Source organism: Betta splendens, chromosome 2 (genome assembly GCF_900634795.4).
Source record: "Betta splendens chromosome 2, fBetSpl5.4, whole genome shotgun sequence".
Taxonomy (NCBI): Eukaryota; Metazoa; Chordata; class Actinopteri; order Anabantiformes; family Osphronemidae; genus Betta; species Betta splendens.
The window spans coordinates 18,652,046-18,667,451 of NC_040882.2; the positions used below are offsets into that span (position 1 = coordinate 18,652,046).

At 43.5% G+C, this 15,406-nt stretch overlaps 1 protein-coding gene across 2 annotated transcripts in view; it reads right to left on the reverse strand.

Annotated features, from left to right (window-relative positions):
• Positions 1 to 11,595: 11,595 nt before the first annotated feature.
• Positions 11,596 to 15,406, reverse strand: part of exoc6b (exocyst complex component 6B) — a 58,114-nt gene continuing 54,303 nt past the window's right edge. For both annotated transcript variants that reach the window (XM_029167604.2, XM_029167592.2), the window contains 2 exons: positions 15,189 to 15,301; positions 11,596 to 13,763 (listed from right to left, as the gene is read on the reverse strand). In XM_029167604.2, the coding sequence (XP_029023437.1) occupies positions 13,640 to 13,763; positions 15,189 to 15,301 (237 nt within the window). In that variant the 3' untranslated portion in view covers positions 11,596 to 13,639. The remainder of the gene's footprint in view (positions 13,764 to 15,188; positions 15,302 to 15,406) is intronic.

Sequence of the window (15,406 nt, forward strand, 5' to 3'; positions counted from 1 at the left end):
CGGTCTGAACGCGTCTGGACCTTTGGTGTGAACTTGATTACCAGGTTTTTATTGGTCATTTCATCAGCAGATTAGCACTTTATTCGTTCCCCTTTTACTCTAATTACAAGCGGCGCAGTGTAAAGGTCTCACCCAAACGTTTTCAGCAGGAGACAGGAGAGCCCTGCTGTTTCTCTCTTTCTTCACTTTCCACTTATTTTTTCAGATTTTTTCCAACATCCTTTTTTTTCATTCTTTCTCTCTTTATTCAGGCGAAACGTTTGAGGGCGGCCTCCCCTTCACTTTCTGGGGTTTTCTACTTGTCTTTTTCTTTCTTTCATTCTGTCAGTCTCTCTCTTTATTCATTGATTTTCTGCAACCCTTTACTGTCTCCACAGGTTTTTCATTATTTGTTCAACAGAATCAGGGCCTTTTATTATTGGCTTTTTATGATACAGGCTAATTTGAGCACATATTTCTTTTAAGTGGGTTTACATCATCCCGTCAACCCCCTCTGATACTTATTTCCCATCACTCTTCCTCGTGTCATTTCTCGTGAACAAACCAACCTCTGTCACCAGTGAGTAAAGTGTCTGAGGTTGATTTTCGGCCTCTCCTCCCCAACAAGCGCTCCTGCTTTTGGACGGTGACGTAACATTGATGATTCTCAGCAACGCTGCAGTGCCACATCCATGAAAAGCAGTTATCTGAAATGTTAGGGTAGAATTCTGCCAGTTTCCTTTCTTTTTTATATATTTTCTGCACTTCTTTTATTCTTTCCTATATTTATTCAACTAAGGAAATGCTTCATGCCAACGTTGGCTGTTTCACCTATTTCAAATACATCAGCTTCCGTCTCATTCTTCTTTTCAGTATCTTACACTCCATCCTGGACAGCATCACAATGCTGCCGCCTAGTGGACGGGAACGACATGGCCTTTGGCCAGAAAGAGGAGAAAGGGGATCAAGTGATGACAGGAGTCTGAGGGACGAAAAATTCTCATTTCGTGCTTTGATTTCTAAGTTTGAGACCTTTCATGTTTTTTTCTTTGTCGATTTTCATTTTTTGTCACAGTGCGAAGCCATTGATCACTTTTTCATCTATGTCGTCCAAATATCTGTGAAGGTTTTGGGGGGATCATTGTGTTCATGGTGGAACAGGGGAACTCACTCACACCTGTACATTCAGTCACAGGAGTTTATTTCATGCAGTTCTTGTCTTCGGGTGAATTTGGTGACGCCTCACTCTGTCATACCGCAGCTGTTCAAGCACTTTTAATGGCATCATTTAATCTTCCCACCTGTGAGCTTGGAGCAGTTGGCATCTCATCAAACACCTGTAATCAAATATGGACTAGATATTAAAAAATCTAAAACTTCTATCATATTATGTCGATATAAAAATCACTAAAATCGTACAAGTTACTCATACAATAAAGCAAATACTTTTTTTTCATTTAATATGTATCAATAAACGCCAGTATTACTGTTTAGCACATACAGCAGTCATTGTGTTCACAGACTATCTGAGCTATCAGAGTTTATCGTGGTGCTATAACGTGTTTAACGTTATTCATTTACAGCTGATGTTAGTTTCATATAATAATTTCGACTCATTTCACCCCTTGCACTTAAAATGCAAAGTGCCCTAAAACTTGGCATCAACGCTGGGGGTGTCAGCACCATGGATAGCGTCAAAGACACAGCCGTCAGTCATATCAGTCCCGAAAACAACGTTTCAGGGAGAATTGACAACAGACAAACATCTGTTGCAAGGTCAGTTTACAGTTCTTGTATGATGACATCTTTGTTGTCCGGTAGCCAACACCACAGCATAATAGGCGACCTAAATAGATTTACTGTCAGTTCATGTCTCATCCGTTTAGTCTCGTCTTGGCCCTCAGCCAGTCACTGACCTCTTGAACTGGCTGCTGGACTGAAATCAGCCTCAATTACTGTAAGCACCAAGCAGCATTTTTTTTATTTGAAATGTTTTTTTACACGCTATATTATATGTAACGTAATCGTTTGTATGTCAGTGAGGTTGCTGATAAATTAGTGATATGACACAGTTTCTGTTGAAAGCAGCTCAATCATCCAGCGGCAGATGATTTGTTTTGCTGCGTCAGTAAATCAGGGGCATCATCGTCACGTTGTGAATCTCAGCAAAGATAAAGCAGATGAGCTGATGGTGTCAATAAAGAACCTCTGATTCAGGCTGACTGGCAGTCGTCCGCTGTGATCTTCCTGTTTTCTATTTCTCTGTAGGAGTTCACTGGAGGGTTGACACACACACACACACACACACACACACACACACAGCAGGTCCTTCTCTAAATTCTCTGCTGGAGTCTCAGGTGACCTCATCCACTCCGTTATGGGGTCACGAACTCTTGTTGTGTAATGTGTTACACCTCCACCTTTTCCATTCCAGGTCAGGAATGGAAACGGTGCTTAGCCGCGTAACGCCGTTATGTGTGTGAGTTAGATAATTACCACTTCAGCGTGGCTCCGCCGTGAGCGCGCATGTGTGTTTCTTTGCATAAACAAAGACGCCTTATCTTTACATTCCACAGCAATGTCCCTTTAAGCTTTTAATGCTTTACCTAAACACACGCACTCGCTTGCCTCCGTGAGCCCAAGTGGGGAACATGTGGACGCGTGACAGTCAGCGAGAGAAATAAAAATAGTCTGTCAGCGCTCGCGAGGAGGGAGTGTGTGCAGCGCCACGCGTGTGAGTTTGTCTAGAGAACATATTTTCAATTTCCTCTGACCCTGGAACGACCCTTCACAGCCGAGGTGTTTAGCTTAGGCTTTAGAGACTTAGGGGGACGCAGGAAGTGAACACACGCACACACACACACACACACACACACACACACACACACACACACACACACACACACACACACACACACGATGTAACAGAGAATATAGGTCATAGAGTGATGCAAGGCGAAGCAACGACTTGATCATGTTTATGAATAAAATCAATACTGTCCAAGTTAGCTTTAGCATTAGCATTAGCATCCTTTATCGCACCATGATGGGTGCAACACTGTACAACACAATACAGAACAGATACATGGTGAGTGGGTGCTGGACAAACAGGCCGCTGTCCATTAGCTGCTCACCCAGGAGCCCCATTTTAGCTCGCTCGCTGTCATGTGACCTCAAACCACGATGTCACCAGTAGCTCCTGGACTCTCAGACGCACGCGGCTCACAGGCGCTGAGGCCAAAACGCCAGTTCATGACCTCACGGGGTTAAGAAACGACGCCTCCGTGCACTGCACTAGATGTTTGCACCACTTTCTGCTGCGGCCGTTCCAGACCAACATCAGTGGGAGGGAATTACGGGAAGTCGCAGCCAGTGCGATCAGTCAGTGCCACAGGGACGCCGTCATCTGTTGATGGAGAACAAGCCGTTTACGTGTTAGGACGCATTGAGGCGAGCTTGGTTTACAGCCGCCGCCGTGCCAGAATGTGTTGGATAGCTTTTCAACCTCACCTTCAACTCTGACAGAGCAGCAATGGAAAAAGTGTTGAGGGGGAATCGGACCGGATTAGACACGCAAACCTCTTTACGAGCGTCGATTCGCACCACTGCACGCGAGCTGAGTCGTAGAGTCGGGCGCCTGCTGGCGGTTGAGTGGCATCCGCTTAAAAGCCGAGTTCAGAAGAGCAACATGGCCGATCTCGGGAACGGTTGATAAGTTTCAGAGTCACCTGTTGGCGTTAAAATGAATTCCTCACAGTTATAACATTTCGTCGTTGCATTCTTGAAAACACACTTAAAAGGGTTTTCTTTGCCGGACGCTTGTGCGTTTTACTGGTGTGAGGACTGGATGCAGTTGGAGGAATGTTCTGAAGGTTCTGGGTCTGGTGCCCACACGAGGTCAGTGACTAAGTGCAGTTAAACAGCCCTGGATTTCATGCAGACTCCTTGAACTAATTAAGTACAAAGTGGCTTTCCCCCCTCCTTGCCAAATTTTCTGGATCGGGGCTTGTGGGGAGACTTCTGGGTAAAACGAGGATGTGGGTTTTTTTTATGCTGCTCCTCAAGGCTGGTGTGCGACAGCTTAATTGGGGCTTCATTTCCAGCCGTGACTGTCCACATGTCTGCAGGGTCGAGACACATGCAGCTCACTTCAGGTTGTTTTCCATGACCTGTTACTGCAGGAGGAAAATAAAGGGTAGAAAACTATTACTAGACCTAAAGTTAATACACGAGCAACGCCAGCAGAGCCCAAACAACTACAAAGAGCCACAAAACATCAGAAGGAGGCACCAAACGGGCTGAGAAATAACACAACATGACAACAGAGAGCAAGAAACACAACTACAAAGCAGCACAAATCACTGCTACTACAAAGAGCAGCCGAAAACGGAACGATCACAGACTCAACAAAGGGGCAAAGAACAACCTCAAAAATAAGCAAAGAACGTTGACTAGTTCTCAAAAATGGGTTTTAGTTCGTTCCTGGCTTTGATGTTACGCTTCTGCATCTTCGCTTGTTCCTTGTTTCAAAGACAGAAAAATAGAAACAAACTGCAAGATGGATCTGCACAAGAACCACTGACAACAATTCACCAGAATCCCTGATCCAACCCGCTGCCAGCTGTGGATCAGACGGAACAATTCAAGCAGGTAGAAATCCTGAATCTTAGCTCCGCTCTCTGTTTTCTGGACGAAGCCTCGGCACTTGTTTATTATCTTCCAACCCATGAACCAGTTCGGTCCCAGATAAATAACAACAAGACCATTTTCATCGAGAATTCATGTGATGATAGATGTCAGCTAAGCCGTTTCCAGATGAGACCATAAAGCCCGAGTGGAGGTTTTGCGCTTGAGGCACAAAAATACGACCTCAATTTAGGTGAATAGAGCGAAGCCGCATCGTCTCAGCTTGTTGGAATCTTCTGCTAAAATGCTTTCAGATTTCAGACGATAAAACAAGCGCGCTGTGATAAAAACACTCTGACTTGATGCAGATATATAAGACAGTAAATCAGCTAATTGTTATTTATTGGATCTTTTTGTTGTGCTTTCTGAGTCATTTCACCCAGTCTTTGACTCTTGGCTGTGAAGCGCTCCGTGGGGAAGCGCTGCACTACTGGTGAGGACGGAGGCTGGTTCACATTAGGAGCCGTATCTCTGCCTGAGCCGGAGACAGACGAGGCCTAATCCTGCAGCAGCGAACCCTGGGGACGAGGCCGATGCAACACCCCGCGGCGGAGGAACCGGGGAACAAAGTAATGATGGGAGTGTGTTCTGATGGCAGATCACACGATGAGCGATGAGATGGAGCAACAAGCAGACACTCGACAACCAGCAGGAACGTCAGAGTCGTAAATATGAGCTGTCTGACGGAGACGGCTGATGACGGATGGTCCCGCTTGTTTTGACTCTTTTCCCTTCTAATTGTCAGTTAATCATTTTCCCCTCAACATCTTTGCTTCTTTTGAAATCGGCATTTTCTGTTTCTTTCTCATGCGTTCGGTTATTTCCATCGCCCTTGTTGTTTGCTCTAACTAATTTGGACCCCTTTTCTCTAAAAAATGTGCTGGGAAAATCACAATTTCCGAGGAATTTCAGTGTGTCCTTGGTTCCATGATCTGAAGTAAACAGCTTTTAGATGACATCATCTAGGGTTTAGAGTTGGAAACTCTAAAAGGTCTGAAAGGTTTAAATAAGATAATAACAATTATTATTGTTGTCGTTGTTGTTGTTGTCGTCCAGGTTACGTCAAGAAGGGCATCCAGCTTAAAAACTTGCCAAATCAACCACGCGATTCATTCGCTGTGGGGATAAATCGGAAAGCAGTTACCATTATTATTATTATTATTATTATTATTATGATTATTGCTTTGTATATTGGATGGCATTTTTAACATTCATGCATGTTGAAACATTGCTGGTTTGTCCTCTAGCGCCACCGCAAGGCTATGACTCACCGAAATACCAGAAGACAGACTTAAAGACCTGCAACTGTTTGTTGATTGTGAAACAGTAATGTCATAAAGTCCAGGTTTGAGAAACATTTCTATGAAACGGGCCTAAAAACCCTTCACTGCTCTTCGCTGCGCGTCCCTCGCCCCCTCTTCACTGATGGATGGAGCAGATTAGCGTCCGACAGGGCGTCTGACCTCACACTGGCATTTTACTGGGCACAAGCAGACGGCTCATTCACACTGACGTGTCTGATCTCCTGCTGACAGTCACACAACGCCAGCAGAGCAACACACACATCCCAAAACCATTAGTCCGCGCCGTGCTGGGCAGACTCGCAGTCTGCAGGACGCACACACTGTGTGTGTGTGTGTGTGTGTGTGTGTGTGTGTGTGTGTGTGTGTGTGTGTGTGTGTGTGTGTGTGTGTGTGTGTGTGTGTGTGTGTGTGCGTGCGTGTGCGCGTGTGCGCGTGCGTGTGCGTGTGTGTGCGTGCGTGCGTGCCAACAAACCAATTCCCACAAACACCATGAGTTACACGTGTACATTACCCAATCTGTGACACAGTGTAGTTAATCATAGGTTTATACGTAACACATGTAGCTCCAGTTTCCCATGATGACACACCGCCGTCAGCTAGAGAGCGTGGTTCATTAGGTCACAGTGTGTGTGTGTGTGTGTGTGTGTGTGTGTGTGTGTGTGTGTGTGTGTGTGTGTGTGTGTGTGTGTGTGAATTCTGTAACGTTTCATGTTTATGTGTCACACTCTTGCTGGGTTTCATCATCGACTGGGGTGAAAAGTTCAGGCTCGTTACTCGATTACTTTTTAAAAGCACACTTTACGAGGCCGGCTTCCTGTTTGTGTAATTAGAGTGACAGTAACGAAGGAGACCCAAACAAATTTAACACGAAACACCGTGTTTCTCTTTCTTCGGACCTTTCTAGCAAAACTAAACAGCAGACGAACCAAAACTGGAGAAGATTGATGTGGACCTCTTTTCTTATTCTTTCCTTTTTGTTATTGTTCCCTTGATTACAGTGTGTTTCTCTTAACAGGCCAAGCAAGACATCTGGGGCTGACATTTGTGTTCAGAACAAGCTGACTGGGAGAAAACCAGGCTGAGATCCCACATAGACCCACTCTCCTAAATAAAACCTATTACACTTTTGTAAAAGCAACAACAATAAAGTGTACCATCATCTTTGATGGAACGATGTGTTACATTGATTAATGAAAAGTAGTTCATAAACCCCTGATTCTGACTCTACAGGTTTTCCTGGTGACATTTAACTCTGATATTATGGACAATACAGACTGTTGGTTTGGATTTTTCTGGGTCAAGAGTTCAGACACTGCGGGCAGAGGTTAGTCATTTCCCTTCTGGTGGCCACTAACTGATGAGCTCGCCCCAGCTTACAGCCATTCCTATTCATCTCGTGTTTGTCAGCCACCACACGTGTGCCTAATTATAGCTGATGACACAACAAGCACTGAGCTTCATTTACAGTATCATATGTAATAACTAAGACGGGCCGATTACTAATAAACGCAGTTAATCCGGAATCATTGATGCTGCTCATTTCCCAGAAATCGTAACAATCAGCTTGACAGTTTTCCAGCTGGTAGCTCTCTCTTGCTCTCGCTCGCCCATCTGCTCCCTCTCTCTCCCGCTCACACACGCGCAACATGCACATTCTCCCCAGAGGAGCCTGTATCAAATCAGATCTAAACTGGCAATTACAGTAATGCCGCTCGACACTTTAATGTTTTAATGTTTTTGTATTCACCATAGCGGGAAGAAACACAGCAAACACACACACACACACACACACACACACACACACGAGTAGTAACAACCCCTGAAACACAAAGCTATCAGGTCTCCGCTGAGCTTTAATAATGGGCTCCAGTATAACTAAACTTCTTCATATGTGGTCAAGAAGAAAAGACAAAAAAAGAATCTGGCAAGACTTCACACACACACACACACACACACACACACACACACACACACACACACACACACACACACACACACACACACACACACACACACACACACAGTAGTCGTCTTTCCATCAGAAGGAGAATTTTCTGGTCAGGCCGCAGCTATTTTGGGGAAATATTAGTGAAATTCACTGAGGTTAAAAACTGAACGACATGGAGAAACAGAAAAAGAAAGAAGAGATGAAGATGTCTGAGACACACTGTTTTTTTATAACGTGTTGAAATAAATCTGTTGGAAAGAAAACTTTCCTTTTGCCTTCTTATGCGTGAGCAAAGGTGGAAGATTATGTAGAGACTGAAATGCAAACTGGAAACAGAACAGGGTTTTTTTTTTGCCTGAAAAGTTCAATGATGAAGGAGAGAAAGTGAAAGCTCCGCACACAGTGTGTTTCTTTAACCTTTGACCTCTGAGGCTCATCAGTAACTGGGAGGTGAGGAGAAGTGTGAGCGCTGTCTCATCCGTCTTCATTAGGCCTCTGTGTGTATCTACAGCAGCGCTGTCAGACGTGGAAGTGGCTGCACAAGCAGGAGTGAAGCTGATATTTTACTTGTTAGAAAAACTTAGTTTTATATTTTTCCTTGAGCATTTTTAAAACCTACTCAACAAAAAACATCCTCTCACTGTTTAGACCTTTATCAAACAATGGAGAAAGAAACTTGCTGGTATCTGATGAACGCATTATTTAACTTTGCTGATAAGCAAACTACCCACAAACTACTGTAGGAGGGAAAGTCGGAGATTTGCTCAGTTACAAACTGTTTTGCAAGTTTTTTTTAAATTGCGAATGATATATTTAGAAAACACTTGTTCTGTTGTTTTGGGTGTCGGTTGCTACCGAGAGGCCGATTTAGCCGTAACTGAGCTAAAGAAGCTAGCTAGCGTCACAAAAATGCTTAACGTGCGCTGGAAAGTTGAAAACCTGTGGAGCCACGGTAAAAAGGACCCTTCAGGCTCAAATTGCATCCAATTCTTATGATGTGATGTAGGTAATCTTCAAAAATGCTTTAAAGGATGCAGCGTGGCATCAGATAAATCTTTAAAGTGGACATGCAAATATAGATGTTAAAAAGGATAAAGGAAGGAAGGAAGTACAGTAAGTCTTCTTTCACCTGCTGCCGCTTCCTGTTCAGAAGATCTGAGGGGAAGTTATTCATGTGAACTGTACAACAGCTTCCTGTCTGTCCTGATTTTAGCTTCTCATCTCTTCCTCGTCGGTAGTTGAGCCTCATGCGAACACAGAGTGATTTGATAAAGACATGCGTGAAGATGGAGAGATGCCTTGTGTGGTTGTGTGATAGTGGACCAGAGATTCCATTATAAAGTAGCGGTGTGTGTTCATGTGTGGTCCGGCACGCAGAGGTGACCTGTTGTGACATGTTGGCGACCTTAGATGACCTTTGACCTCTGTAGGTCACAGTAAGATCAAAAAGTAACTGAATGAACAGCAACGTAAAATAAGTAGTAGAAAAAAGTTTCAAAATGGGTTAATAAATACCTAAAAACATTTGGGTTGCCAGGTTGTGAAATATTCCTTGTACGTTTTTACTTTCATTCCCTTGATTCCCTTGAGTTTACATTTTACAGCAAATATCCCTTTTCAATAACTGTTTTAATCCTTAGACAAATCAGATGCACTACAGTCACCTCTGTGATGGAGATAATGATCAAATTTATGGTTTGTTTGGACACTTTTGCAGGGAAAAGGTTCCTTTTGCTCATGTTCAGTAAATCTAATCTTAATGTGTCGGCTTCGTACAGGCTTCTGTTGCGTTTGGCTCATCTTAAAAGCGTAAAAAACAGCCACAGACACATAAAGTTTGTTTTATTAGAGTCTGGATGCTCGTGTGTTTGTGTCAGAACAAGATCTGCGTCTTCTCTCACTTGCCAGATCACATGAATGCAAGCCACAGGGCTGTCAGAGGAGTAATGATGAGATAACACTCAGTGCATGTGTGTGTGTGTGTGTGTGTGTGTGTGTGTGTGTGTGTGTGTGTGTGTGTGTGTGTGTGTGTGTGTGTGTGTGTGTGTGTGTGTGTGTGTGTGTGTGGCAGGAAGCAAGACGGCCGCGACTGGACCCGATAACACACACTTACACACACAAGTGAGCTGCTGTGCTTCTTTTCTTCACCTGCCAGAGATAATACTTCTCACAGTTTATCACACGTTACAATAACAGCTTCTAGTGAACAGAGCAGACATGAAAAAAGACAAAGACAAAATAAGCTACGAAATAAGAAAGTATCTGTCAGCTGCCTCTTGAAACAACACAATGCTGTACAAGTTATTATAGTATAAGTACGTAAGATAATAGCAAGAGTGACGGGCTTTAACTGTCCACATTTATCAGTAGCATCTTTAAACATGACTGGGTAAACTGAGGGTGAAACAGAAAAGCAAAACAACAGTAAGTTGCCATCACTAACAAAAAATCTGCATAACGAAGGAGGTAAAATCTGCAGAGTCAGCGTCAGTGACTCACCACAGAATGAGGAACCTGCAGGTTTCAGATGAAAGGAATGAGCAGACACAGGGACGGAGCATTAGTAGAAACCCAGATTAATCACTGCATGGATGTTTCTAAAAAGCGGAAGAGCTCAAACGCTTCGAGGGGCGGCGTGCGAAGCGGAAAGAGGGCGGGAGGACGTTGTTTTGTGGGGCATCGCTAAGCTTGCAGCGCTCCACTGCTTCTCTACAGAGGGAACCCAGTGCACGCAGAGAGTTTGTGTTGGTTGGGATCTGCCCCGCTACCCTCCAGTGAGCAGGCTCACACACCTCCCACCTGCAGCCACACACACACACACACACACACACACACACACACACACACACACACACACACACACACACACACACACACACACACACACACACACACACACACGCCATTAATAACGTCCCTCAGACAGACGTCCCTGCGGCCTTAGAGGTCAAAGGTCACTGAGATGAGAGTCTGTCAGAATAAGCGAGAGAGATGTGACAAGTGTTTGGAAAACAGGAGATTTATTACTGGTTTAATAGTCTGTAATGATGACATTTGCTGTTGGATTTACTGAAACCATTTCTCAAAAAAAAAAAAAAAATTATGGAGATCACACACTAGACTATGACCCTTTTTTAATCACATCCTATACTAAGACTCATCTTTAACTAATACGTATGCCTTTTTATTGATTTGAGATACTGATCATGCCACAGAGTGAGTAAAAACTATGTGACTGTTCCTGAGCCCTGGGTTCAAATCCCACTAGGACAGTTGATAGACTAATATGTGCTGCCACCAACTCAAGTCGGATTTTGCTTTTGTTTCTGATTTCAAACTATCAGCTTTTTTTTCCATCACATACGGCCCTTTTTTGATGACATATAACATGTAACACCAGATTTTCTGTGTTCCTCCAGCAGCCCTGTCACAGGATAAGTCTGCTGCTTGGATGCAGATTGTAAGTTGCTAAAGTCATTCTTCTGGTGGATCGAGCCAACATTGGTGGGAGAGGTCAGTATTCCTTCTCTACAATGGCAAACTGTCCAGGTAAGGCAAAAGAAACACTATTTGTGTTATTGTACTTATGTTATTTTTAACTTCTTTAGAAACATGTTAAAATACTATACAACCTGGAAATCATTAACAACTTTTAAAATAACAAGTCAAGACAAAATGTTTAAACAATTGTTCCATTTATTCTACATTTCTGTTTTCATTTGTTGCACTTTCATTAGTATTTAGTTTCATTTATTAGTGGTAATACAACAGCGTGTACAGTGCTTCTGCCTCAATATAGATTTACTGCGTACAAAATACAAAACAAAGAAGCGACAAAACCTGGAGCAGGAGCACATCAGACGGTCAGGGTGGAAGACGGGAACACTTACTGCTGTCAGAGCGGGCAGGGTAGATGCAAACGGTCTGAAGAACAACGACGGCAAACCTTCCGAGTCCAGCTCTGACTGTTCAGTAAACTGTGTCCCGAGTCCAAAGACTAGTGTCGCCGCTTTATAGGCAGGAAAAACTAAACAAAAGGACAGCAAAGGCACATTGGGAAAACAGCAGCAGCCTCGTTCCCTTACACCAACACAGAAAAAAAGAAATTCCCTTTAGACACAAATGTTGTAGGTTTGAATCCCTTTATAAAGCGCTACAGTAGTTAACACTCACACACACAAGAGCTGCAGTTTCCAACACCATTATTGCACCCATGTTAAAGACAAAAGCAACAAGAGTGAAAAGACCCATATTAGTTCAAAATAATAAGTATGTGCTGTCATTCATCTAAAAGGTTTGCGTGTACAAGCTCGAATGGTACACACAGCTTACATTACAACCTATGCTTATGGAAGACAAAGTGTTTGTGCTTGGCGTTAGTACTATGTTCTCTACAGAAACAAGTCTCTATTTAATTAACCATGCAACACAATACAATAGTTGCCAGTTTGGGGCACCTTTAAGACCCATGTACAATGACTGTGCCATGCTTGGACAACCTCCTTTCAAATCCTAAATACTGAGTGTGCTTTCAGGCATCATGATCCAAGAAAAAAGTTGCCAAATCTGAGCAGACATTCAAGTGTTCACAGGTTATATACGAAAAAAAGGGGAAGACGGTTGCCATGACAACAGCCTCGATCTAAAGCGAGAATCTGTAGTGAAACAACATTTTGTTCAGTCCCACCACTTTCACCTCCAACACGTGATCTGAAGTACGTCGCGTTGCAGAGCCACGCCCAATACGACGTTCGTGTACATTCAATATAGTCCGCTATGGTTCCAAAGTGAGGGAGAGCGATGTGGAAGACAGAACGGTTGTTTGTGCCAGAGCAGGAGGCTAAATCACCTACTGTACATTTATAGAGGAGAAATATGAACAGCGCGGCACAGACAACAAAGTCTCACTGCTTTGAGAGAATTCACCAGTGAAAATGTGAAACAGTCCCACAGGAACCAACTGTAATCTACAGCCAATTAACCCGTGTCTACAGCATCCAGCTACTATGGCAACAAGCAGAGCAACGATGTGTTTAAGGCAACAAGTTATAAGATTTATGCTCAACAAGGACGAACACTGGAAATTAAGATTTATTTATACTGGGACTGAACACGTTTCCTCAATTTTTATTCCTATGCTGATGGTACTAAGCGACGCAAAGTTATTAAAACAACTGCTTTAAGATTAAGGTGGATTCAAGTTTGATAGGTGGTAAAAATATAGCTATTATAACCAAATTGATGGTAATGAAACCAGTGAAACACTGAAGGTTGTGTAAATGAAATTAATTTAAAAGGTTTAACTGCGGCCATTGAACTTTAGTAAAGGACTGTGTCATTACTTGATGCGTTTCTACATGTGAAGAACCACCTTGGCACAGAACAGTCACTTCCTAGACAGACAAGTTTCTTTCTTTTCTGAAGCAGTTATTTACAATGATGTTTTTCTTTTAGTCTTCATAAAGAGAGAACTAAACAGGCTTTAGCCATCCAAACAGGGTGATGCTCAGGTGAGGTCGGAGTTTCTCACAGATGTAGTGAAGCGGTCATGGCTCCCACAGGGCGCAGATGAAAGCTCAGTCCCCTAAGTTAAGGTGAGTGGATTAGCAACAGGCTGCAAGGTCGGACAAGTGAGCCGAGTCGTCCTTTGACCAGGCTGGATGGCTGAGCTCGGCGACTGGGGGGCGGCTTTCCGGGCTGCTGGCCAACAGGGCGGCTCGCTCTAGGTGTGGTGCTGTGTGATGAGGTTGCGTAGCTGTTTGATAATGGTGTCTATGAGTTTCTGTCGGTCTCTGTCGGTCTTCCTGAACTGGAAGACGGTGCTCCTCCTGCCCATCTCCTTCATTCTGGAGACAGGAATGCAAAGTACAGACAGTGTATAGTTAGAGAAGTTCTATTTAGTACTTAGTAGAGCTTATGTATTGACGTAGAACACAAGAAGACACAAGTGGGTAAAGGCAGTTTAGTCAGATTATGCTCAGTGCAGACACTCTGCTACAGTCACCTGTTAAAAAAGAAGGACATCGGCTTTAGGGTTATAGAACGTGCATGTGTGGGTGTGTCACATGTGGAAGTGAGTCTCAGCTTGTGCGTTTTGTTGCAGAACACTGAATGCTAAACCTTCAGGAAGTTCAGGGGGCCCAGCGGGGCAGACAAGCCCCAGCAGGGTGCTTCCTCCTGGGCACAGAGCTGCACCTGAGCTCTAGAGGAAATAATGAGCCCCATAGAGGTAAGCCAACCGTACTGTGCTGAACAAAACATGGGAGTAATGTGTGTGTGTGTGTGTGTTGACAGTTTGCATTCACGTGTTGCTACTGTGCATCTGTGTGAGAACCTTTACAGGATCGTATTTACTTGGTTCAGCCTCCACACTGATAATCTGTTGGTTCAGTTACATGATGAGGGAAATGCTGATAACGTCTCTTGCTCTTACCAGCAACCATGATAAACATCACCGTAGCCTGATTTGCGTGCGTTTAGCCTCATACTGTGATATTTCACACACCCACAGGTTTAGGGAGTTATCTGAGGTAAACAGTGTTTATTCATGCCAGGCTCCACCTCAACACACAGAGCAGAAACAATACTCACGGTTTAAGTAACCTGTCAAAACACAGCAGACGCGGAGGTAAAGAAGGATGAAGACGTATCAGGGAGGTCAAGGAAAGCAGAATATTCAATTGAGATCAGACTAGAAACTAAGTGTATATGTCACGTAACATTATTCCATTATTCCTCTGGTACATCTTATTTTGCAATAGCTACTTGACTTCACCATCTTATCTTGACATATTTCATATGAATACATGTTTAATAATCTAAGATGACCCAGTGATTTAACTAGAGAAGATGCTTCAAAGGGCTTTTTGGGCCCTCAGTCCACTGAGTGCGTCACACCACAGCCCACAGCTCACACACCAACTACAGGCAGTTGGAATTTGAATTGAAGCAAGCTTCTTTATTGAAACTGAGCTGATTCCCTCAGCAAGAGACACTTCTTTCAAACATCCAGGTAAATGAAATATTGATAACTATTAATTTAGGCTGCTGAAGAAATCTTCTGACTTATGACATGACTTGGCTTTAGTTCTATACTGAACAGAAACATTTCCTCAAACTAGAAAGAAAACTTTTATAAAACAGCATAAATTTATTTTTTAGCAACAAATATATTATACATAACCTATTAGATCTCAAAAGCCAAAAACATTCTATTTGAAAGAGGAACATAAGATATGAAGTTAGGACTGGTGGATAAAAGGTCTACTAACTTCTCCAACAGGGCCAGTGCATTGTGTGGGTTCACCCTCAGGTATTTGCAGGTGGGCTTGCCGTAGTCAGCCAGGTAGGTCGACCAGTCCCACTGGGTAAACAGGTCCAGCAACTAGATCAAGGACAAGAAAGAAACCAGGCTTTAAAAGCTAAAACGTAGATTCAGCAGAGCTTAAATTATGGAGCAGTGAAACACTGACATTATCGAGCAGATGCT